Source organism: Thermobia domestica, chromosome 15 (genome assembly GCF_964235325.1).
Source record: "Thermobia domestica chromosome 15, izTheDome1.hap1.1, whole genome shotgun sequence".
NCBI classification, from domain to species: domain Eukaryota; kingdom Metazoa; phylum Arthropoda; class Insecta; order Zygentoma; family Lepismatidae; genus Thermobia; species Thermobia domestica.
Window position 1 is genome coordinate 52225951 of NC_137468.1, and position 25880 is coordinate 52251830.

The 25880-nt window shown below is 36.2% G+C and overlaps 1 protein-coding gene across 1 annotated transcript in view; it reads left to right on the forward strand.

The window, feature by feature from the left end:
• The window catches only part of LOC145671852 (uncharacterized), a 49971-nt gene extending 25234 nt beyond the window's left edge, over positions 1 to 24737 (forward strand). Inside the window, exons 4-5 of the mRNA XM_081741080.1 lie at positions 19224 to 19295; positions 24456 to 24737. Of these exons, the coding sequence (XP_081597206.1) occupies positions 19224 to 19295; positions 24456 to 24557 (174 nt within the window). The 3' untranslated portion in view covers positions 24558 to 24737. The remainder of the gene's footprint in view (positions 1 to 19223; positions 19296 to 24455) is intronic.
• The last annotated feature ends 1143 nt before the right edge of the window (positions 24738 to 25880 follow it).

Consider the following 25880-nt stretch of genomic DNA (forward strand, 5'->3'; position numbering starts at 1 on the left):
CCAGTATTGTCGGAAATTCATTAGCGTCGTCGAGATTCATGGATGAAACAGACTGCTCGGATTCACTAACAGTATGATGACGCTTAGACGGTGGCTGAGTTGAAGACGTGTGATGTTTGTCCGGTGTGCGTGATCGGGATCTACCAGAATTTTTGCCTTGGGAAGCAGATGGATGCCTGCGGTCAGTCCCCTGGCCCACTGACGTGGGGTTCAGAGACGGCCCAGGAGGTTGCGGTGGTAGTCCCGGATGGCCACCTGACGCCATCCAAATGGGCGCAAAAGACTTCGGTGAAGAGGATGATCGAGGAAGCCCACTGTGGCTCTCACTTGAGGCAGCAATACGTCCTCGCGGAGATGTCGGTCAGTGCGAGCACTGGCCCTCCACAAAAGAGATGAGGAGACGAAAATGATGATGATGGCCACGGGCTCCCACTTGAGTCAGCAATACGGACTGCAAGGGGATGTCGATTGTCTGTAACAGTACAATCCTCCCTAAATGAACAAAAAATGCTAGTCAATGCTCGTAGAGCGTTAGCAATCGACCTCAGACCTGTGAATCGATAATCGATTCTGAATTCTGAGTGAGTATGTGAAAAATTCCGCGGAGTTTACGCAAATTTCTAATATATTGCTATATTAGCCGCGAGTACTTGAAACTTCTACCTTTTTATATAAAAACGCAGAAAAATGTTTATACTTTAAACACAGCGTTCACCTAAAGTTTATACTGTAAGTTAACCTTGAAGTTTATATTAAAATATCTCCAACAGTTCTGTATTCTTTTGCGAAATAAGTAGGGTCAAACCTGCTGCCATCTATGTTCACATTTATGATTTATACATAAATACTATAATTCGTTATGCCTCATGATTACCGACATATGAGGAAATAAAGAGTGACATTATAGGTACGTGGGACTAGAGTATTAGAGTACTAGACGGCACAATTAAAAAAATATTTGTTTGTCCTTTATTCAAGCTGAATGCTAACAAGACGCTAACAACGCGAACACTACCTTGTCGCAGAAAGTTAAGACGTCAGCGTCACGTGGTTTTTGAGAACAACTGAAAATCGAACGCGCGCTGGCTTTTTACTTCAATCTAAAGAAAAGCGTCTCGCAAGTGAAACGTGGGTTGCCCGCACTACAGCTTGCGATAAGCAGAAATAAGCTTTTGTGTATAAGCCAAAGCGAAATAAAATCAAATAAAAACGACAGGCAAGCTTGCGGTAAGCAAACATGCTGTCTGGGTAGTGTGTAGATTGCCTGCCAAATATAAATTAGCTTCTGTAACTAAGATGTCGTACGAAAATATAGAATTAAACAGAAAAACTCTTATCTTAAGGTTCGAAGCGATACGGACCATGGTTATGAAGATTATTTCTTTAAAAAAAAAAAAAAAGAGCCAACACCACATAACCTCCGTGGTTAGGTGGATAGAGTGGCGGACTTGTAGTTATTTTATTATTTTAACACCACATCGAATCCCATCCCATCCTTTTTTTTTTTTTTTTTACAAAACATTATAGGAAGTGTATAATTTTGATGTTAATAAGAACTGAAACAATATAATAAGGAAATAATTTATTGATAGTATCCTTTAATCGACGTATTTATTCTGTATTAGAATACGTGTACTATTGGAAACAGTTATTGTTTTCAGTTTATAGTCTTGTATGTTACTTCCCGTTCTTGAACAGCAGACAACTCACTTTGGGTTTGTGTGTCTGGAACAGGAAAAAGAACATACGCGACCTTGACAGCCTATCCAATCTTACCCCTTGTTACATCGACCTGATGTTAAATTATCGTTTATGTGTGTGTGTGCTTGTGTTTTTTGCTTTTTAGAGTATTGACTTTCTCTCTCTCTTTTTTTTTCATATACACAAGTGCAAGAATGCTTTCGTTGAACGTAACTAAATTATGCAGATCTATGTATGCGGAACACGAATATTTCCAAAAGATAGCATGAATATGAACGACTAGCAGCGTTCACCCCGCTTCGCTGCGGTCACCCCGGAACGCAATAAACTTTGTTACTTAGATAATTTTTACTTTTTCGCTTTCAAGTGATATGATAAAAACCATAGAAGATTGCAGTAAATCTTAACATTATATCGCCTGTCATTTATGTTAACCCGCCCCGCTTCGCTGCGGTCATCCCGGTGCTGGCATATTGTAAAAGTGTCTGTAAAAATAAGCAAATCAATTAAAAAATTTTAAACAGAAGATTCAAGCTATTTTCCGCTGTATATCGCCTGTCATTTATGTTAACCCGCCGAGTGACACGGTCATGCGGGTTGCATATAAATACGTTTATTTTTACCTATGATGAACTAATAACAAAGGATTTGTACGTTATGGACACTTGAATGGTCAATTACCTCAAGACACTGGTAATTAAAAATTAAAGTGATATGATAAAAACCATCTAGGGTCCAAATCCTAATAACCCCCCAAAAATGAAAGAAATTGGTTCAGCCGTATTAGCGTGATGAGCGGACAAAATTTTGTACGTTCTCTTTTATATATATAGATAATCATACCATATTTCTACATTATATAGTAGCGTGAAAAACTTATATTAAAATGATGTAACAAACAGGCATAAGGTCTTTTTCTAGCATGGCAACACATTAAACGTAACTCATTAAATTTTGGGAATTACAAATTATCACCTTACGTGTCGTATTCCCATTCTTTTTCACGTTCAAGCGACGAAAGAAGAAATTGTAGTAATAGTGATAAAAATCGAATTCGAGATTTCAATGACTTCAAGTTTCACGTCCCAACATATCGAAAAAGTTATTTTGATGTCTGTCCATCTGTTCGTTTGTCGGTTCGTCACGCTTTTACATGCATTCAAATAGAGGCCATACTGTTCGACGTATCTGGACCGAATTCTAGACGAATTTTTTATAACACTTTATCGTTTCGAATTCTATATCCTCCGACACCTAAAAATAAGGGTAGTTTACTGATGAATGAAAATTTAAAATAATTAAATTGTTTCAAAAACAGCTGTAAAGATTTTGCTTATTTTTTTTACAAGTATAGTATGAATCATTGCTCTGAAAAAAATACATAAGGTGTAATTTACTGTATGGGATGCGTTTTTTCGAACAATTTTCTCAATCACATTTCATAAATAATTGTATCATTAATAACCTAACAATATGACACAACTCGCTCGTCCTGTAAACATTCAGAAGGGGTAGTTTACTCTTCTCCGACGATTTTCCCATTAACGCCTGACGCAATTTTGTTCATATTTCATAAATAAATGTTACATAAATAACCTAACGATATGGTATAATTCCATCATCCTAAAAAGCTAGAAGTGGTATATTACTTTTCGGAGCAAGTAATTACCCTACGATTACCCTACGATTTTGTCGAGAATGACTCTGGCAATTTTGTTCGTATTTCATAAATAGCATAACTCGTTTGTCCTGAAAAGATACACAAGGGATATTTTATTCTTCGGGATGACTTTTTTGACGATTTCGCAGAAAGTACTCAGACGCTTTTGCTCATAGTTCACATACAATTCTTTCCTTAATAATTCTAATATATGGCATATGTTATTTCTAACAGAAATAAGACCAATGGGTACTTTACTTTTGGACATAAGTTGCTTTGAACAAAGTTTTCCAAAACACATTATTTTATTCGCATTTCCCAAATAAATGTTTCAGTAATAGCTGCAGCCTAACATGAGTCAGTTTAAGAAATTCGAGCGAGAAAAATCAGTGCGTTTCATCCGTACCCATTCTTAAATATGGAGGGCGCGGTGGCTCAGTGGTAGCCAGTGGGTGTAGCCGAACGGTCTGAGGCGTTAGGCTGATGATCGTAAGGTGAAGCCCATTGGGGGTTCGAGTCTCTCTGAAGAGCAAGGGCGGAATTTTAACTGTCCTCGATGTTTCTGTGTTCGTGTCCCTGTCGTGTCCAGTAGTCCTGAGAAGTGGTTAAAATAGAAAAAAATAGTCAGGAAGTTTAAAAATAAAGTGGTAGAGTGTTCACCTCTGGTGCTTGGGGTCCCGGGTTCGATCCCAGCCCCCGCCAAGTGAACTTTGTGGTGGACAAACACCGTGCTCGTGGGTTTTCTCGGGGTTCTCTCACTTTCTTCATTCCACCATTTCACTCATCCCTCATTATCACCGTCTGCTTTAGCCTAATCGGCATAACCGTGGGACGTAAAACTCAAAGAGTTCATTTCATTTTCATTCTTAAATATATTTTTAAATGTTACACCTAATCACAATTTTCCTAACAAAATCGAAACTTCTATTTAAATGTGCCTTGTTGTGGCCAAATGGTTCAAGTGCATTGGTTCTGGATTTGATTCCCGGTGAGAGTTAGTGTATTTTTATACAACGTTAAGGTATAGGTAATAAGTAGGTGCAAAGGGAAAAATGTTTAAACAAGCTTAACCAAGCTAATGAATAATACAAAGAAATAATACAATATTACGAAATTATAGAAGAAACGTTGTTAATATTAGATATTTGCGTGTGAGATATCCAAACGATGACTGTCAACTCCAAAGGTAAAAAAGTGAAACATCCAATACCAGGTTAATCAGTGGTCTCTAGGTAAAGCTATCCTACTAGGAAGTGATTGAGATACCAAAAAATGTTGTAATCGCTGAGAGGCATGTTAGGAGCATACATTGGGTGAGAGACTTTAACTCATGAATAGTCTGCACCTTTTGTTGGTGTATTAAAGTGCGTAGGTGGTATGTGTTTGGCACATCGGGTTCCTTTGTTAGTCGCCGCTTTCTAGACCGGATGCAGTTATTCCCGGTAGAAAATACAAGAAAATATACATTTCTATTACTATTAAGGTAAATAATTACACTCATTCCCTCAATGTGACACTTGTTTGTTTAACTGTATACAGACAGCTGATCCGTGGAAGAATCGTTCATAATAATAAATAAAATAAACTCGACAAATATTCTTGTAAATAATAGGTAAAAGTTTGCGTCACACTGTTCATTTTGCTGGGCACGCCAGTGTGCCCCGTTATCCGGTTGTGGCACACTGGAATATAGGGTATGGCTTTCTAATTTTTCCCAACTATTTTAACTGCTTCAATTGAAATGAATTTATAATAATAAGAGAGTGAATTTAATCTTCTTACCCTTCGATTTAGAAATAAGGTCCGCTAGAATTGTATATGTAAAAAATAATAATACTCAGAATTTTATAGAGTAGTTTGTTTTATTCGAAATGACTTACTTCCTGCAACTGTTTGGGTTGGAATTATTTGAAGTCAAATCTTTAAGTTTTACGACCCACGGTTATACCGGCTAGGCTAAAGGACACGGTGATGAGAAATGAATGCAATGGTGGAATGAAAAAGTGGGAGAAAACGGGAGAACCCCGAGAAAACCCATGCACATGGTGTTTCTCCACCACAAAATTCACTTGGTGCGAGCTGGGGTCGAACCAAGGATCCCATGCACCAAAGGTGAACGCTTTATCACTGAGCTACCGCGGCCCCTCTGAAATTATTTATAGGAGAGAAAAAAAATGAAATGAAATCTTTAAGTTTTACGTCCCACGGTTATGCCGGTTAGGCTAAAGGAGACGGTGATTATGAGAGATGAGTGAAATGGTGGAATGAAGAAAGTGGGAGGAAACGGGAGAACCCCGAGAAAACCCACGAGCACGGTGTTTGTATTTATAGGAGAGAGTTACTACTTTATGAAAACTTGATATCGAACACGTTTGTTTAAAAATACCAGCTTTTTGAGAAATATTGCTTAATATTCAGAAAAACCTGTCAATAAAATAATAATAATAATAATAATAATAATAATAATAATAATAATAATAATAATAATAATAATAATAATAACTATTATTATTATTATTATTATTATTATTATTATTATTATTATTATTATTATTATTATTATTATTATTATTATTATTATTATTATTATTATTATTATTATTAATTAGCTTAAATTAAAAACTCTCTGGACCTAGTGCATTGGCACAATTCCACGAATTAAAAAGAATGTATTTACTTCTCATGTAAGTGTAGAAGGACTTAATCCCTGTTGCTTTCAATATACGAAGAAAGTGTCCAACTTTCAAATGATATGCTACATAAAATGCCCTATGCAACATAATGTAGTATAGAGTCATCATTTCCGGTTGCCTTAAGAACACTTTCGTTTCAGCAAGAAAGGAAGAAAATAGAAAATACTGAGTTTTAACCTAATAGAAAGTTTGCAGATTTAAGGGAAAATGCACAGAGTTGTTGGATATAAAATGTAGTTCAGATTAATGGAGTAAGACACCGTAAATAGTTTATTGTTTGAAATATACTGGGAGTGACCAAGCCATTACATATGGAAATATCGAAAGAGATACGTTAATGGTGTTAGTTGCAAACTGTTTTAGAAATGAAAAATCTAAGGAAATCTCTAAAACTCTGATATCTCAGATCCAAGTTGACTGACTGTTAAGTAAAACTGCTAAATCTGAGTAAAGCAAAAAAAAAAAAGTATTAATGACATGTGTTACAGTTTCAGACATATCATTCTCATATCAAAACTACGATAGAAATAAATTATGAATAAAGGTGAATTCACAGTTCTGGAATACCAACAAATGATTTTGCTAGATGTAAATTTTCGGAAAACTTTTTTAATAAGGCTTTAGATTTATTTCTTTTCTTTGTTTATTAGCTTCCCCATGCCGTAAACGTCGCCAACTCCTAGTGGCCCACTTGCCGGTAAATGGCGATCGTCGATATAGCGACGCGTCGAAGGATTGCCGCTAGTGTGCCACTAGTGGCAGGGTTTCGTCGAGTCAAAGCAGATATCTAGAATCGGGGGTATCGGGAAGAAAATATTTGCAACCCATCGCATTGACAGCAGAGGAAGATATCGAACTAACGGACAACGAGGAAGTTGAAACAATAATTAAGAAACTAAAAACTAAAAAAGCTCCAGGATTGGATGGTATAGTAAATGAGATCTACAAAAATAAAAAGGATATTTGGACTCCATATCTAACAAAATTGTTAAACACCCTACTTAAGAAGCAGATATTTCCCTCGTTGTGGAAAGAATCGAAATTGCTAATTTTGTTAAAAAGTCAGGATAAAGATCTAACAGAAGTGAGTTCTTACCGTCCAATCTGCCTTTTGAGAAACATCTCAAAATTATTAGAAAGGATAATAGCAAATAGAATTCGACGAAAGCATAGAAATATCGAAGATGATAGTTTACAATATGGTTTCAGAAAGGGAAAATCTACGGAAGATGCCTTAAATGCATTTGAGTATCAAGTTAAGGAAAGTAGCATGGAAAGAAAATATGCACTGGCCCTGTTTTTTGACATAGAGGGAGCGTTTGATAACTTATGGACACCATCTCTCATTGAAAGGTTAAAAGAGCTAAATTTATCACAATATTTAGTAAATATAGTTAGGGATTACTTCTTGAATAGACAGATCATCATCCATGAAAACCTGGGAAATATCAAAGTTATTGCACAAAAGGGATGTCCGCAAGGATCGATCTTAGGACCATTGATGTGGGATTTGAAATACCAGCCGTGTTTAGAAAGACTAAACCAATTAGAGGAAACTGAACGAGTAATTGCTTTTGCTGATGATTTGGCTGTAATAATCTCAGCAAACTCTAGAATAGAATTGGAAAGAAAATCAGCACGAATTATAAACGAATTACTTGATTGGTGTTTAAAGTCTAAGCTAAAAATCTCTGAGAGGAAAACGAAATACATGATTTTTGGAAGTAAATTATTAAGAGGACCAATAATTAAAATAGGCAACAGTAAGATCGAGAGCGTATCAGTATTTAAATATTTAGGGATTATGATAGACGATAAACTGAATTTTGGAGAGCATATTATGTTACTCAAAAGGGTCATAAAGTAACTAATAAACTCATTTCATTGGCTCAAACAAATTATAGGCTACCGAGAAAATTAATTAAGACTTATTAGGAGGTAATCCTAAGCGCCTCGATGAACTATGCTTCCAGCGTATGGGCACATTGATTATTAGAGAATAACTCCTTAAAAGCAAAAATAAATCGCCCACAAAGAAACCTTTTAATTCGGCTCATTGATGCCTTCAGCACGACACCGCACAGCGCGTTGTGTATTTTGATGGGTTTCAAACCAATGTATTTAACAGTAATCCAGAGAGCGGCAACATATTGGTATAAAAAAGGAAATTTAAATAAGACGAAAGAACTTTTAGGGACCAAAGCACAAAAACTCGATGAAAGAGAAAGACAAATTCAACAAAAATGGATACAGCACTGGCAAGTAGACGAAACATCAAGAAGATTATTCACGTTTATTCCAGACGTTGGAACGCGACTCAAATGGAATTACTTCAATCCCAACAAAGAACTAATTCATTTCCTAACAGGACATGGTCCCTTTCCAACCCATCTTTATAGAATCAACAAAAAAGAACATGATAGCGTGAATGTGGAGAACAAGGGACACCTGAACACAGTGTTCTGTGGTGCCCGTTCCTGGAGGAGTACTTGCGAATTCGTGACCAAATTAGACAGAAAGATATAAAAGCTATTTTGGAAGATGAAGAGGATTATAGAATCCTGGCACATGTAGCAGAGGAATACTCAGAACTATGCAGAAAACATTTTACAGAGAAAACACAAACTAAATGAACATAAAATATGGAAAACAGAATGAATGAGGATTCCTCCCTCCTGGACCGAAGGAAACTTCTGGAAGCGCTGGATCTCCGCGCCCCCAGAAAGGAGGTTGAGTGATGGTGTGTGAGTGCCTGGAGCATTTTCGGTCTTTGACTGGTAAGGAACTCCGGATGCTCTGGGAGCGTATGTGTGATGCGATGGTGACGGAATGAGTGTTAAATCTAGAGCCGTGGGAATGAATATACACTAATATGTAATAGAAACAATCATATAAAAATATCCCAATTTTGACATGAAGACTCGGAAATAGAGCATCATCTCGAAGCCGCTTCGCGATTCGGTTACGATAGCGTGCGACTTTCGGTCCGTGGGTACGCGGCGGCGGGACACAACTGACCAGGGCCCGCACTAAGTGCTCCGAGTGTGTCCTGGGCCTCATGTCGATACTCACGGTCCGTTTCTGATGTGTAGGATGAACCGAGATCAATGAATAATACAGTTACATCAACAAATACAGCCATAATCAAAATTTTAAAAAAATCAGTGAACCAACTTTATCGATATGACACTTAAATGCATTATAGAAAAGTGGTGTGTTAGTGAAGTGATGTGTAGTGTAGTGTTTAGTGAAGTGATGTGTATATAGTGATTATTAACCACACAGGGGAAACCACGACACGGGAGAGGAACGCACATACAGGTGAAAATCATTTAGGTGAGAAACTAAGATTAGGAAGAGTATCAGCAGTCAGCACTAAGCAGACACCGAAGTTATCAGAGTGTGATAACAGGAATTTTTCGTGTTATTTAATAAACTCTTAAAATCAATAAGACGAAAATAGAAAATGTATGTTTTGGAAATATTAAACAATTGTCAACTTACTATATATGACAATTTAGGTAGTAGCTAGATAGCAATCAAATTTGTTACGTAATACGATAATAAAATTAGGTAGGAATTAGATAGTAATTTAATTCTTGTTTAGTTAGTTAATATTGATTAGATAGCTCAAGTCCTTTTGTTTTTCTTTTTGTTTTTAAAATTTTGTTTTGTTTTATTTGTTGTTCATTGTTGTTGGATGTTGAGTGTTGTGGTCTCGTCCTTCCCACCGTTTTCCTTGTTCCCTGTCTTCTTTCCAATTATTGCAAATAAAGGATGATGAAAAAGGCTAAAGAAAAACAAAATGCGATGATGATAGCCCGTTTCGGTTAAAGTCTTCAGATGCCGAAACTGAAGAGGCAGATCTGAGCATTTAAAAAAAAAAAAAAAAAAAAAAAAAAAAAAAAACCGGGAGTATTGAAGTTACCACCACGTAAGAACGAGGACTTCATTTTGGTCCGCGCTCGTTTGATTTGTCACGGAGAATCGTAAAGGGGCCAACATGAACTATCACCAGTCATGTGCATGCGGTTATTATTATATATTATTTTTCGCTGACGAATTGTTATTATAAGGAGAATACTTGAACTCCGGGGGTCAAGAGTAACTCCTGCCTTTACATCATGAAGTGAAAAATCTTGAGATGGGTGCGTATAATTGTATGAATTTAGTTGGCAACTGTCGCCGATCACTAGCAAGTGAATATGGGAGAACTATGAAAAAAGTAAATAGACGCTTGCCATTTTGTTATAAAATTACATGACGAGTGCATTTGATCTGATTCCAAACAGTTATCTTCAAATATACACGGTTAAAGGAACACTCTGATTAGAAATATTAAAAAGACTTCAACGATTTATCACTCTACAAGCTGTGTCTTCATAGTCGCTTCCGTGGCGAGTTCGGAAGATTACGCAATTAGTAACCCTAATGGGGCGTTTACACTTAGTCGATTTGCGTTCGATTCAGTTGAATTGACGTCACTTTCAACTTAATCGACCGTGTAAACGGCACTTCAACTTAATCGCTTGTTGATCGAAGGCGACTAATCGACTGGCAACTGAATTGAAAGACGTTCTATTTTCTGTGGTTGAAATAATTGAACACATCCATCGATCTGATTCGGCCTAGTTGCTTCGATTTAGTAGCAAATGCAGCGAGTCGATTTAGTCGTGCGACTAAATCGACCAAGTGTAAACGCCCCATTAGGTTGATGGTTCACGCCCAGCTCACGGCACTTTTGTTTTATTTTTTAAAAAATGTTTTTAGACACCTTGATGCAAAGAAATTACGCATATAGGCGATTTAACGTATTTTAGGGGAATAATTTTGTGGTTCGTTGGCGTCCCGTCGCTTCTCTGCCGGTGGTGGTATAATTTTCAAAACGGAAGTGTTACCAATTTTTGGCCGCGGGACCACAAATTTTTGGGGACATGTCACTAGTTGCCTATCGGTGGTCCACCGACGCTTACGGCATGGGATTTTCCCCTCACGAGTGAGGCAGATTGTAATCGACCAAGAGTGTTTTGGAAAAATGGGAAACATCTTCCGACTTCGACTTCTGAATAATACGTTTAGGATCAAGTCGAATCAAGGCTGCGCCACGGGAAGGTAGAACAAGTGAGGCAATCGTTCCAAGCACTACGCTCGAGAGCTTCCGTCTCATTCAAGACTTAGACTATTCAGGAAAAGTAACAAGTTTATTACTTGTAATTCATTCTTTGAGTCAAAGTATTTTACAATAAACCATCGTTTTGTAAGATATTTTTACGATTGTATACTATTAATTTCGAAAATTGTACTCATAATATAATTTCCCATCATGGATTTGAAAAAATCAAAGTTGGAACAAAGAAAGATCTTCGATCCACATGTCTCTTCATGTTTCATATGGAAGTCTCATCTTCATTATTGACCCTTAATTTATTTTAGTCCTAGGCAACGCGAATCGACGGGATGGCTCTAAGTGAAAACATTCATTTAGATGGTTAAGTAATCAGGAAATTCCTGCTGTTATTTCACGAAACACAACAGATCTTGAGGGAAAAAAAAAACAATTTTGCTTACCAGGGGTAGGGAGTAAATCATCTGCATACGTTTTCTTAACTAGGAAGAAGGCAAGGGCACCGATCCTGGGGGGCCGGGCCCGCCCAAAGCTCATGTAGGCCACCTTTGTATTTATGAATATACAATATTTGGCATAATTTGAGTGTAATTTGTCTTAAAATCCTCATATATATATATATATATATATATATATATATATATATATATATATATATATATATATATATATATATATATATATATATATATATATATCTTCTGCATCTGAATTGCCCCCCCAAAATTTACAGAGAAATTGGCGTCCTTGGAAGGTCTAGTGAAATGAATAAAAATGTGATGACGTAATACTTGAATAACTCTATCTAATGGAGGAAAGTAAATTAGTATTCAACACTTCTTTCAATTTTAAGCATTTCAAAGATTCTCGTTATTTAGTAGCGTCCCGGATTTGCATTTTTGAAGTACGGGAACTTTATCTATACCTTAACGTGGAAATCGGTTTCGGATCATGCACTTAAGTCGCTTTGCCATAGAGGCACATAGGAGTTTTTCTTTCGATTTCCTTAGGAATATTGCGAATGGTATGACTTAAAACAATGTTTAAAAAAGAATACACATCGACACAATAAGATGATAATCTGATACCTAGGAAATATATTCAATTGTTTTTAATTTGTTCTCACGCTACCAAAACAGTACTTACGTTTTTTTTTTTTTTTTTATTCCAGCCTTTTAATATAAGCATTTCACACTATTGTCTGTTCTAGGATGATACAATTCTAGTTCATGTATATGCTAGCTTTGGAAATACAGTAAAGTTTCGCTTATCCGATATAAACAGGCAGTCAGAACGCTGGATAATATGGATGTGTTAAGGAAAGACCTATTAAAAGTAAAACTTATGATATAATTTTGCATATTACGCATCTAATAATAATGTTTTATAACAAATAACTGCACTGCACTGAATCAGGGACGTATCCAGCGTGAGAGCCTGAGGGCTGTCACTCTCCGAAACTCAAGCAGTTTTTAATACACTTTTTTTTTTTTTTTACCCTTTTTAGGTTCTTTTATATCAGTTTACTAGTAGTCAGTGTCCAAACTTTGGGCAATGTGCTGTTGTCTTGTTATAATTCTAAGAACATACCATAATGCCATTATACCAGGTGGAATTAAAGAACAGTTTTAAATAGGATTGACATTTCTTTTCCGTTCTGTTTTTAACTTTAATATATTAGAACGATACACTCAATGTCTTCTTGCTATTTTTGTTATGCGATATACGTAGCAGACAGTTTTCTTTAGTTACATTTTTCTCGAAAATATGTTTCATTTTGTTTGTGCTATAATGCAGTTTACAAAGTAAATGTAAAGTAAATGCGGTTTATAAATGAAAAGTAGGAAAAAGTTAAGAGAAGTACAGAACTGTTGCATTATTATTATTATTATTATTATTATTATTATTATTATTATTATTATTATTATTATTATTATTATTATTATTATTATTATTATTATTATTATTATTATTGATATTTTTAAAACATTAGAATTACGTGTTTACGAGGACGTAATTCTACGTAACTAGAATCATACGTGTTGGGCCCACTCCGAATAGAAAACCTGGATACGTGTCTGCACTGAATGATAGACGTATGAGTCAAGGTGTAGAGGGCGCGCTAGGCGATAGACTCCAGAGCATGAAAAATAGATTAAGACCACAACTTGCAGTTCTTCTTGCCGATTGGTGCTATTTGCAATGATCATAAATATATCGGATCATACGGTATGTGGAACAAAGGATGGTCGGATAAGCGAGACCATGGTGTATTGGTGTTTCACGCACCTAAACCTGTAAAATGTTTGTATAAACAATTATCTTTCACTCCCTAGCTAAATTTGTGGGTATGATCACACACCTTGCCTCATAAAGTATAGTCTTATAAAGAAAAAATATTTTTTTTAGCTAAAACCTAAAGAAAAGCCAACTTCAATAATTTAGTTGTTTTTTTTTAATAATAATGGCAAACTAGTCCATTTCATCACGATAAATCACTTTTGGTACTAAGATGTCTTTTTCTGTCCGTATATATCCTTCACACTTTGTTGGAGACAAAATTGTTCTTTCCCCAAGAAAACAGGATGAGAGAAGCTATACAACAGCATGAACAGAAAACAATAGCTATTAACAATAGTTCTCTAATCCTGGATAAATACATCATTACAGCAAAATATCAGTAAGTTGTCCTTATTATATTGCTTCGGTTCTTATTAACATGAAAATTATGATGTTTTGTAAAAAAAAAAAAAAAAAAAAGGATGGGATGGGATGGGATTCGATGTGGTGTTAAAATAATAAAAGAAACTATAAGTCCGCCACTCTATCCACCTAACCACTGAGGTTACGTTGTATTGCCTCTTTTTTTTTTTTAAGAAATAATCTTAATAGCCATGGTGCGTATTGCTTTGAACCTTAAGATAAGAGTTTTTCTGTTTAATTCTATATTTTCGTACGACATCTTAGTTACAGAAGCTAATTTATATTTGGCAGGCAATCTACACACTAGGTTTTAACCAATAAATGCAACATTTTAGTCCACTATCCAACTCCTCGACTTCCCTACTGAATTCCCTCCGCAATCATGCTCTGCTACTGAAAAAATCCCTAGAAATCATCGTTGCCAGTATACACAAAACCGAGCATAATTTTGTTTTTTGCTTATATTTTTATTATTTTGTTATATTTTTTGGAAATATCTCCTTAGATGGATTGCTTTCTATTATCTCCACATACTAATAACTGAATTTTACCCATAAACGGAAGGAAAATTGAATAAATACGAAAACTCTTCAGTTACAGTATACGCGCAATTTTTTTTGCGCATGGGAGTACGTTACTTATTCCTACTGAATCAGACACTTCAACATTTTCCTTTTTATCACTGTCCACTTTCTCAAGACTTTTCTTTTTCATCGACGTGATTTACTCAAGATTCTCCCGTTTCCTCCAACATTATACCAACTTCTTGATAATTCAGATTCAAGAATTATCCGTCTACTTCAGAATAACGGCAACAATTTCTGCTGGAATATAACGTCCCAAGCTTATGCTACGAAAATCAGGGAGACGTTATGATAATAATGAGCGAAAATGCTGTAATGAAGAAAGTGAGGGAACCCCGAGAAAACACACATAAGATGTTTACTCACACTGGCCACTTGACGGAAGTGGAATCAAACTAGGGACCCCATGCATCGGAGGCTAGTTCTACCACTGAGTCATCGCAGTCCAATATGCCTACTTCTCTACCATAAAAAAAAAAAAGTTGCCTACATGAGAAAACACTGTGTTTGTGGGCTTTTCCAGGATTCTCCGGTCTTCTCTTACAAGAAACGTACACAGGAATTTATTTCGGAGAGGTTCCAAGCTCAATACGAGGACAAATTGTATTAAAATATGTAAAATTGTCCCTAAAATTTAGATAAAATTTACATAAAAGTAGCGATTTCGGGGAAGGTCCGGAGTTCCAGGATTCAGCCACTACCTTCCACCTTCTTCATTACGGCAGGGATATGCGACAGTTTCTGCTCCTCATAAATATGCTGAAACTTCACTGCTAAGGATTCAATTCAGATTGGAAACAAGATCACAAACCCGTGCAAAAACTGCCAAGAAACGTACGTCCACATTTTCATTACACCATTATTATCCATATCTATCACTGTCTCTCTTACCCTTGGAGCACAAGCGTGGGACATTGGATTAAAAAATAAATGAAATCTTTGAGTTTTACTTCCCAGAGTTGTGTTGGGTAGGCTAAAGGGGACAATGATGATGAAAATGAAAAAGATAGTGGAATGAAGAAAGTGGGAAGAAATGGGAGAATCCCGAAAAAACCCATGCACACTGTGTTTATCCACCAGAAAGCCCACTTACCGCGAGTTGAGAATCCTGGGATCAAAGCAAGGGCCTCATCGCACCAGAGGCGAACGCTCTACCACTGAGCTACCGCAGCCTCTACGTTAAATTAAGAGCAAATGCGTACAGTACTACGCCACAAATAACCTACAAACGTGTGTCGTTAAAACGTTTACTGGTGGTGAAAAAAAGGAGACGCCAATCTATGATCGGTGATCAGTACAAAGTACCTTTGTATTACAATTCCATAATAATAAATCGTACGTTGTTTTGTAACGCTGTTTCTAACTACACAGATGACTTATGTATTCTTTGTTTCCGTACATAAGCTATTTTGCACATTATAACGAATGGCGAAGGGTGTAAAACGGCGTTTCCCAACCTTTTTCAAATTGTGGCACACTACGGGTGTAACTTAAATTCTCGCGGCACACTGATCGATATTATTTTTATTTATAAACTAGCAGCGTTCACCCCGCTTCGCTGGGGTCACCCCGGAACGCAATAAACTTTGTTACTTAGATAATTTTTACTTTTTCGCTTTCAAGTGATATGATAAAAACCATAGTAGATTGCAGTAAATGTTAACATTATATCGCCTGTCATTTATGTTAACCCGCCGAGTGACACGGTCATGCGGGTTGCATATAAATACGTTTATTTTTACCTATGATGAACTAACAAAGGATTTGTACGTTATGGACACTTGAATGGTCAATTATCTCAAGACACTGGTAATTGAAAATTAAAGTGATATGATAAAAACCATCTAGGGTCCAAATCCTAATAACCCCCCAAAAATGAAAGAAATTGGTTCAGCCGTATTAGCGTGATGAGGGAACAAAGGATTTGTGCGTTCTCTTTTATATATAAGATATAAAATACCGTGGTAATTTTTTGTGTAATTACTGACCACCTTCTCACAGAGAAGAAAGTTCGATCACTGATTTTCCCCCGTGGTAAATCATTATGCTCATTTTTCGTTCTAATTTAAAAATAGAAACCAATTGCAATGAAGTCTAGGATTCAGGTTATTAAAAATACATTTTATTTTTCGAAAACTGCATCCAACCTTTCACTAAGAAGGAAGATCACTAAATAACGAACGAATAAACAAATCTCTTGTACTTTTAAAACACAAATGCAGGTAATTTTTATACATGTTTGCTTTGTCGAAAAGATTGAATGATATTTTAAAATTTCGGAACATGCAGATAAAATTACAGACTCAGCTGTTGTATGGGGTTTCACATTCATAGCAACTATTTCAGCCACAGAATAGCTTGCTTCATGTGTTTTATTAGATATACTAACTTGTTTTGTGAAAATTTTGATTTGGTAGGCTTATTGAGAACAAATACTCCAACGGTTTATCTTTTAAATTGGCATGCTTAGTATGAAAATGACATTTTATCTTGTTTCGTACCATTGCTTCATTGCACTATTTCTCCCTACAAACGACGTAGGGCACTCACGGCGTAGGCAATCTCCTGCAGTCGACTTAAAACCAAATGATAAGCACATTTCCTGATACTGCCGTACAACACTTTTATATTCACTTACAGATGGAATAATCTGCAACTAGCTAGTTTAAGCAGAGGTATCCATTTGATTTTCATCACTTAACTTCGCTTTTTTTAACCACAAACCGGTTAATTTTATTGCAATCACACCGCTTGCAATGCCTCGAAGTCGAGACACAGCTGTTCAACAATGTGTTGTTCCGTCATTCACGTGCGAAAGAGTGTTCTGCGTACGTCCGCTTGACGCGTACCATCTCTCGGTGTTAGTATGAACTTTCAATTGAAGCGTAGCATAGCAGCTAACCGTGGAAATGTATATGAGGATCCTGCAAATAAAATTCTGTTTCCGAAATACTATCTGCTACACAGTAATGTATGTACAATAATATATTACAGGTCCAGTAATTTTTTCCATTGTAGAAATTCATAGTAATGTGAAATACAAATATACATTTTTCGTATGTCTCCCAATTTAGTTGCCATAGAATTAATAATTTTGTTTCGATTTCCTCGCGGCACACCAGCGACCCATTCACGGCACACCAGTGTGCCGCGACACACCGGTTGGGAAACGTTGGTGTAAAACATTGACTAGAAAACAACGTGCCCTACGGGGCTCTAACCTGCCTTCACTTGTTATTGCTGCACTCGTTGTTATGTGAATTGAGTACTAAGCTTTGATACATAAAGGAGCCAACCTGACTGCTATAGCCTATATAACCTGTTTGAGGGGGGGTCAGTGTTCTACACCCCAATGAATGTACTACAGTAACTTTTAGTCTGTGGTAGTATGTTTACAATTCACCCAAAATTACGTTCGAAAGTTGATATGTATGCTGCTCCTCGCCGTTGTCACATAACATACCGGTATATCCATACGCCACCTCAGCTGCATCACCTACTGCGTACTCATATCCATTCGCACTGTGCTACAACTGAAATATTTTATCTCGTTTCCTGAGTAGTAATTGAGTCCTAGCAATATTACTCCTTAGTAAAACATAATAATATTATTTCGGTAAGATTGTTACTGTTATTTTTTAATCATCTATGATGTTGCAAATCACGCACTATTTCATTCTCATTTTTAAGAAGTGAGAAAATCTCAAAAATGGGAACTTGAAAATTTGCCTTGAGCTTACAAATGAAAACACATTTGGAAATAATGAGACATTTTTCCTCAAATATGAGTAAACATTACTTATTTTGTTTTGAACTTGCATTTTTCTCATTTCTGAGCAAAGAAATTTTAAGAGTGTACTGTTTTGAGTTTTCACTAAGTCCAGAAAACTAAAAGGACCAGGTTTAGAAGAGAGAAACGTTGTATAGAATGTGTCAGCAAGAGAAAATTAGCTTTAAAATATTTCTATCGAAACACTTGTCGTGAAGGCTTTACAGGTCAATTTGACATACGCTATGTATTATATGATTAATTTGCTTGTATAATCTCCAAACATACCGTATATTTCTGAATCCAAGACTACTCTGAATCCAGATGTCCAACACTTTTTTTTTCAACAAGAAATCACGAAAAAATCACCTACAGATCACACTGGGTATATTTCCAGAATTTACCCTAAAATTTTTAGAAATCAAGTCACAGGCCTCCTATAATCTTCTTCTCTGGAAGGGTCCACTGAATTAGCCAACGTCCATGGCTAAAGCTGTAGGTAAGGAAGAGGGTAAAGGTTAGACCTTAACGAAGCTCGTGATTCTGTTCTGGAAAGAAACACTCCACGTCATGTGCTGCGAAAGCAAGCAAACCTCATGTTTTTGAGAACGAAATTGCGGCAGAAACCTCATCTTGGACTCAGAAATATTTGGTAATTCTGTCTCTGCTATTTGTCATTATAATATCTTTAAATGTATTGCTCCATCCACAAGGGAGGACTACTGGCGTGAGAGACCCGGGTTCGATTTCCGGCGGGAGCTCATGTGGTTCAGATTCCACGTTAATCAGTAGGTCCACGTCTCATATAGCCTCGCTGCTGAAAGGGACGCTAAACTGAAATCAACAACAACAACAAGGGAGGGCTACGTAGTTAGGTATACCCTCCAATTGTTTATTGCGAAATTAGTTTTTAGAAATTAGAATAATTGGTTTAAATTGTAACTATAAATGTAGAATAGTAACAAAGACATCTTTAATTTTCTTTCAGGCCAAAACTTTCAAATCTATTTCCAGCGTGATTCTGTGTTCCCTAGTGAAGAACAATGAGAAAGGATTTAAGGTGAGAGACTTTTAGGACATCTTTCTTATAAAAGCTTGTTTTCTAGACATGTACACTCCAACCAAACATAAAATTTTAAAAGGTAACGTATTTTACTGTAGTAGAAACATAAAACATTTAAAAAAATAAAATTATTTTGATAATTTACAGCACGAACTGTCAACTGTTTCTATATAGAATGTAAGTATAGTTCATAATCTCTATATCACAAATTAAAACATGTAACTACTATATTGGCTCTAAGCTTTGTAACATTACCAATAGTTTGAACGAGTATATTATGAAATTTCAAATTTTCAGTAAGCTATTGGTATCATAACACCAGGAGCCTTGCACCCGTTACACTGAAAGGAAATAATTTTCAGGAAGTAATGTATATAAATACAGTGTGTTTCAAAACAACACCGACAACGTTTGGGAAGTGATTCCTGACGCCAAGATAAGACCAAAAAAAAACATCAACCTGGGTGCATAAATGCTTCCTTTCGGAGTTATAGGCTGCCGAAAACATGAAAAAATGAACTTTAAAGGTCCATAGCTTCAAAACTATGAAACCTACCGTAGTCCGGTCAAGACTTTACTTAGGAACTAGTATGTGTCGTATTCAAATATCCAAGTTTCAGAATCCTGCGGTACTTTGCAATTTTTATAGAGGTAGTTGGTGAGTAGACCCTACTTCAAATTGTATGCCGTAGCCAAACTCCCTCTTTAAAACTTGTTGCGTGAGTGCCGCAGGATTCTGAAACATGCATTTTTGGATAGCACTCGTATTAGTTCCTAAGAGGTCTTGGAACCAACTACAGTAGGTCCCATAGTTTTGGAGCTAAGGGCTTTTAAAGCTCTTTTATTTATGTTTTCGGCAGCCTATAACTCCGAAATGACGGATTTCTGCACAAAGGTTGGTCTATACTTTTTGTCTTATCTTGATGTAGGAAATTGCCTCCCGAAAGTTGTCGGTATTGTTTTGAAACACCCTCTATAAATATTAGAATAACAAAATTATGGCTGATGTTTATTATTATAAGTAAGTGTTCCTGTTATAAGTTAAGTAAGTGTTCCTGTTGGAAGTTGGAGTTTATTATTATAAATAAGTTTATTTGATAGAGTAAAAATAAAGATACCTTAAGAAAGATTACATAATGATCTTGTAGGTTAAATTTTTATATTCCTCGTCGTTTATGATAAATTGAAAGTTCAACATTTAAAACGAAAAATATTATTTTTCTAAATTTTGGAATTTGGATCTAATATTTCAACATGTATGTGTTTTATGAAAATCTGTGTCTCTACATAAAATACTGTCTCGTCTATGATCTTTAAAAACAACGCCAAAATTACTTCCCTACATTGAACCATAACGAAGATGTCATTACTTTATCTGGGTAACTCGTCTGGCCGCGGCAGTCATATTGATAATGTCACAACAACTTTTACTGCGCTGGATTTCCGGGAACTCTTTTCTAAGCATTTTCACTAATTTTCATTTCTGTTCAAACTTTTTCCATTCTTATCCACAATAAGTGTTAATATACAGGGTGGACCATTTATCTTGGTAAACCCTTGTAATTTGTAAACTAACAAACAGAAAACGCTCAAAGTTTGTACAATGCAAATATCGGCAAAAGCACATTGTTTGACATACTCTATGATATCATAAGGTTAACAGTGTGTCAACTGAACATAAAGTTTTATTTTTGCAAATAGTACTACGTGAAGTTATTATATATTTCAAATATACTTTTAACACGAAATCTTACAATAGTACACTTGTTATGCAAAGTTGTAAACTAAGGACTCTACAGTATCACAAACATCGGAAAACAAGAAAAATTTGGAGAGTTCTAGAGCACCAATAATGCAAGTGACATGGACGCGGTAATACACATTCAATGTACGAGGTCTGTCGAATACTACCGCCATCATATAATGTATTTCGAACAAGAAGAAACAAAATGACAAGGAATTGAATATTTGACTTTTTTCAAAGGATTTTATTTCCAAAAAGCATTTAGATAAGTATCACATCTAATTATGTGCGTGGTTTTTAATAGACATAACGATCATAATGCCGTTACAACACTTGGATTTATCAAACAATTTGGGAGATATATAAAAATGGGGGGGGGAATGATACACTGCTTAAAATGGGAGGTTTTTAAAACAATTTTTGATTTACTTTGCTTCTATAATATCAGAACAATACTTTTTGGTAGATTTAATTACAACAAGTTTTCGAAATTACACAATTTTAAGCAGTGTTGCGAACTTTAATAGTTTTTTTTTTACCATATCTCCAGAATGGTTTGAGATACGATGAAATTGCTGTTAACAACATTGTCATTTTTACATCTATTGAAAACTATCTGTGCAGTTAGATGAGGCACTTATCTAAGCAGTTTTTTTTTTTCAAAATAAAGACTTTTTGAAAAAATATTCAAATTTTCAATCCCTTGTAACTATGGTATTCATTAGAAATCCGTCATATCGTGAACACAGCATTAGACAATAAAGTACTTCGGATGTGCATTGCCCTGTCTGTCTCGCTTAGGTCATTATTGCTTTAAAGGCCTCCAAAATTTGGATGTTTGTGATATTGTAGTGTCCTTAGTCTACAACACTGAATAATAAATATAACATTGTAAGTTTTCATACAACATTTAAGTTTGAAATATGTAATAACTTGATGTAGTGCTATTTATAAAATAGAACTTTATATTGGACTGGAAACATTGTTAATCTTGTAGTATCAGTAAGTATACCACACAATGTTTCCCTGTCGATGTTTGCATGGTACGAAATTTCCGCGTTTTCCTGTCCATTAGTTTAAAAGTCATAAGGGCATAAATGACATAAATGGTCCACCTTATATACATATATATAGAGAGGAAAGTCGTGTATTGTGGAATACGTCGGATAATGTGGAATACCAGTGTTGCAGCGGTGGTAGTGGGTGACGTCTAGCGAAAATGTTCTGTACTACCCTGCCAAGGGCAATGTAGGCTGCCATGAAAATATGAGCTTGCTGTTGTTGTAAACGTCATAGTACGAGAAGAAAATCTAATTTGTCAGAAATACTAAACTTTTGAGGGTACAGCTCACAGATGACGATAAGAACCCTAAAACAGGGGAAGCGGGGAAAAGTCAACGACACGGTCAAGTCCATTTTCGGTTTTTGAGGTGAGGTCTCTACACTTAGACGTCGTCTGCTACTCCGAGTAGTTATTTGTGTGCTATTCCGTGGTGTCATTTGAAACCCCCGTGCGAAAAGTGGACAAGCCCATACCTACGTCACACTACTTCTGCTAGGGTTCTTCTCGTCATCTGTGAGCTGTATGTATATGTTACTTATGTAATGTAATTTCTTGTGCGTGAGTGGACGTCATAATTATGGTGCTTAGTAAGGAAAGTAAGAAACGAATAATGGTTTATGTGGATTCTGCCAATCAGTTGAAAGTGACGGATTAAAATACCAAAATGACGACGGTCGGATATAGTGGAATACCTGTACGGATGATAATGTGGAATACTATTCCACATTACCCGTTAATTATTCCTTTCAGCACCGGGAGCAAATGTTTTGGCATTTTCAATGTGTATATGATATATTTTATTGTTCATTAAGTAAATAAAGTAAAATCCATGAATTTGTGATTTGTCTGGTAATAGTTTATTAATGGCGGCACACTCACAAATAACTCAGATGACCCTTGAAAGTGTGTCAAAACAGCCGTTGAAGATTCACGCCAGCTTCAGACAATAGTTTCTGGGGCCATTCCATCTATCTCAGGAACAGCTTCTTCTGCCATTCCATCTACGTCACGAACAAATCATCCTGCCATTTCATAAGTTACTCTGCGTCAACACACACAGAGATACATCCAAGCGAGTTCTCTCAGTTTCTCTACAAGTTGTTTCACCGTACCCTCATTAAGGAGACGCAGCTCAACTCGAGGGAGACTCAAGTCACCAGCAGCAGTGATAACATAATCACCTTTTAGGAAGAAACTACAGACTAGTCTTAAGCCTACAAACGTCCGTTGAGGGGCAAACGTCTGTTATCTACATCCGAACAGCAAGAAGTCTCATTTGCAACTCAGAATGAACAACCCGATGACTGTCATGACAGTGATGCTACCTAAAGGGCAAATGCTCAGTGCACCTACTGCAATGGGAAAATTTCCAAAGACAATTCAGGTGAACAATGGATTTGATGTCTCTAGTGTTATCAATGGAGTCATACTCAGTGCACTGAAGGATACGGAGTGGACTTCATTTGTGATGACTGCTCGTAAATTTCACACATCGTACAGTATTGTACGTGTTCTTCTTCCCAATTGTTTATTGTTTTGGATATTGTTTGCTTCTTTTTTTAAGCTCGGTTTTTACATGATATATTCATATGTACTCCTTAAGTTGAACAAAAGTACCAGTTGACGTCCCATACCTTCTGTGTCGATTTTCTATTTCAGTAGTCATGAAAATATAAATTGTAATATCAATATGTTATTTGGAACAGGTAGAGGATAATGTGGAATAGTATTCCACATTACCCTTCACTTTTGCATGATCTCAAGTTCTATCATTTTTTGAAAATGCTTGTCAAACTCAGAGAATGTAACGTGTACAGCTTCTGTAGGATTGTTTTCTTAAAGAGCATACATCACAGCATATTTTAGTATAAAACTCATTATTGTAAGTTCATTCAAGTTTCTTATATCGTTGAAAATAAAAATAGTATTCCACAATACCCGACTTTCCTATATATATATATATATATATATATATATATATATATATATATATATATATATATATATATATATATATATATATATATATATATATATATATATATATATATGAGTGTGTGTGTGTGTGCTTTGCATACTTTAAAGTATACATCCTCTACTCTACTAGAGGATTCTACATATTTTAATTCAGACAAAATGCTTTAAGAAAATCTGAACCGAATGACTAGTAGCGGAGTTCAAACTCGTGGCCTGTCGATCACGAGGCGACAACACCCTAATATAAATCCACGTCATAGGTTTTTTGTAGGCTATTAAATAACTAAAAGCGCAAAATAATAATAATAGTTTATTGTTAAATATGTAATTCCTATTGTATGTTCGATTATACAACCTTTGGCATACTTGACAGGTGGCCATATATTCTAATGGTTGTAACAGCGGTTGGACGTACACAGGACTGACTTCGAGTGAGACCTTCTGTTGTAAGAACTCTAACTCCATTTCTTGTTAAATGTAATGGATACAATGCAGCAGCGGACACTTAAGACGACCCAGACCTGATAAAGGATTTTGGCTCTTTCGGATCTTTAAAGTCTTTCCTTAGTTGTATTATTTCTCCTTCTACTATCATGTAATTCTCCTTCTACTATCATGTAATTTCATATAATAAAAAAAGCAAATTAAAAAAGTATTTCTTATTTGTTTCCTTATCTATAACCTTCGAGGGTTTGCTTCATGGGATTTTATATCTTAAAAGGTAATGAAATTAAGTAATTCAGTCTAACTTCCCGCGATTATGCCCTTTACGCTAAGGGAGACGGATGATTACAGCAAGTGAATGATGATGGGAGAATTGGTATAGGCTAAGGGAGACGGATGATTAGAGAAAGTGAATGATGATGGAAGAATTGATATAGGCTAAGGGAGATGGATGATTAGAGCAAGTGAATGATGATGGAAGAATTGGTATAGGCTAAGGGAGACGGATGACTAGAGCGAGTCAATGATCATGGAAGAATTGGTATAGGCTAAGGGAGACGGATGACTAGAGCAAGTGAATGATGATGGAAGAATTGGTATAGGCTAAGGGAGATGGGTGATTAGAGCAAGTGAATGATGATGGAAGAATTGGTATAGGCTAAGAGAGGCGGATGATTAGAGCAAGTGAATGATAATGGAAGAATTGGTATAGGCTAAGGGAGACGAATGATTAGAGCAAGTGAATGATGATGGAAGAATTGGTATAGGCTAAGGGAGACGGATGATTAGAGCAAGTGAATGATGATGGAAGAATTGGTATAGGCTAAGGGAGACGGATGGGTAGAGCAAGTGAATGATGATGGAAGAATTGCTATAGGCTAAGGGAGACGAATGATTAGAGCAAGTGAATGATGATGGGAGAATTGTTGTAATGAGATGTGAGAGGAAATGAAAGTACCCGAGAAAACCCACGGACACGATGTTGTGCACCACAAACTTACTTAGCCTGGCATGGAACCAGGAACCCCACCCACCAGAAATAAGAGATCTACCACTGAGCCACTGTGCTCTAGTTGAACGATAATAAAATACACCATATTCGGAAGCATTTGAACTTTTTATTTTTCTTCCAAGTAGTAGAAAAACAGGCGTTCTGCGCCACTGACCCTCTACCCACTTTCTCAGTCCCGCCTGAAGCAGACAATGAATTTCCCAGTGCCGCCTGACACACTATGCCGGAAGACACAGGGAGGATATGGGAAATCGAGCACCTTGAACCGTCCACCCACGGTCTTTTACGACCTCCATTTTAGGGGTGAATTTGTTCCCTTTTATGAGCACTTTTTAGGGGGTA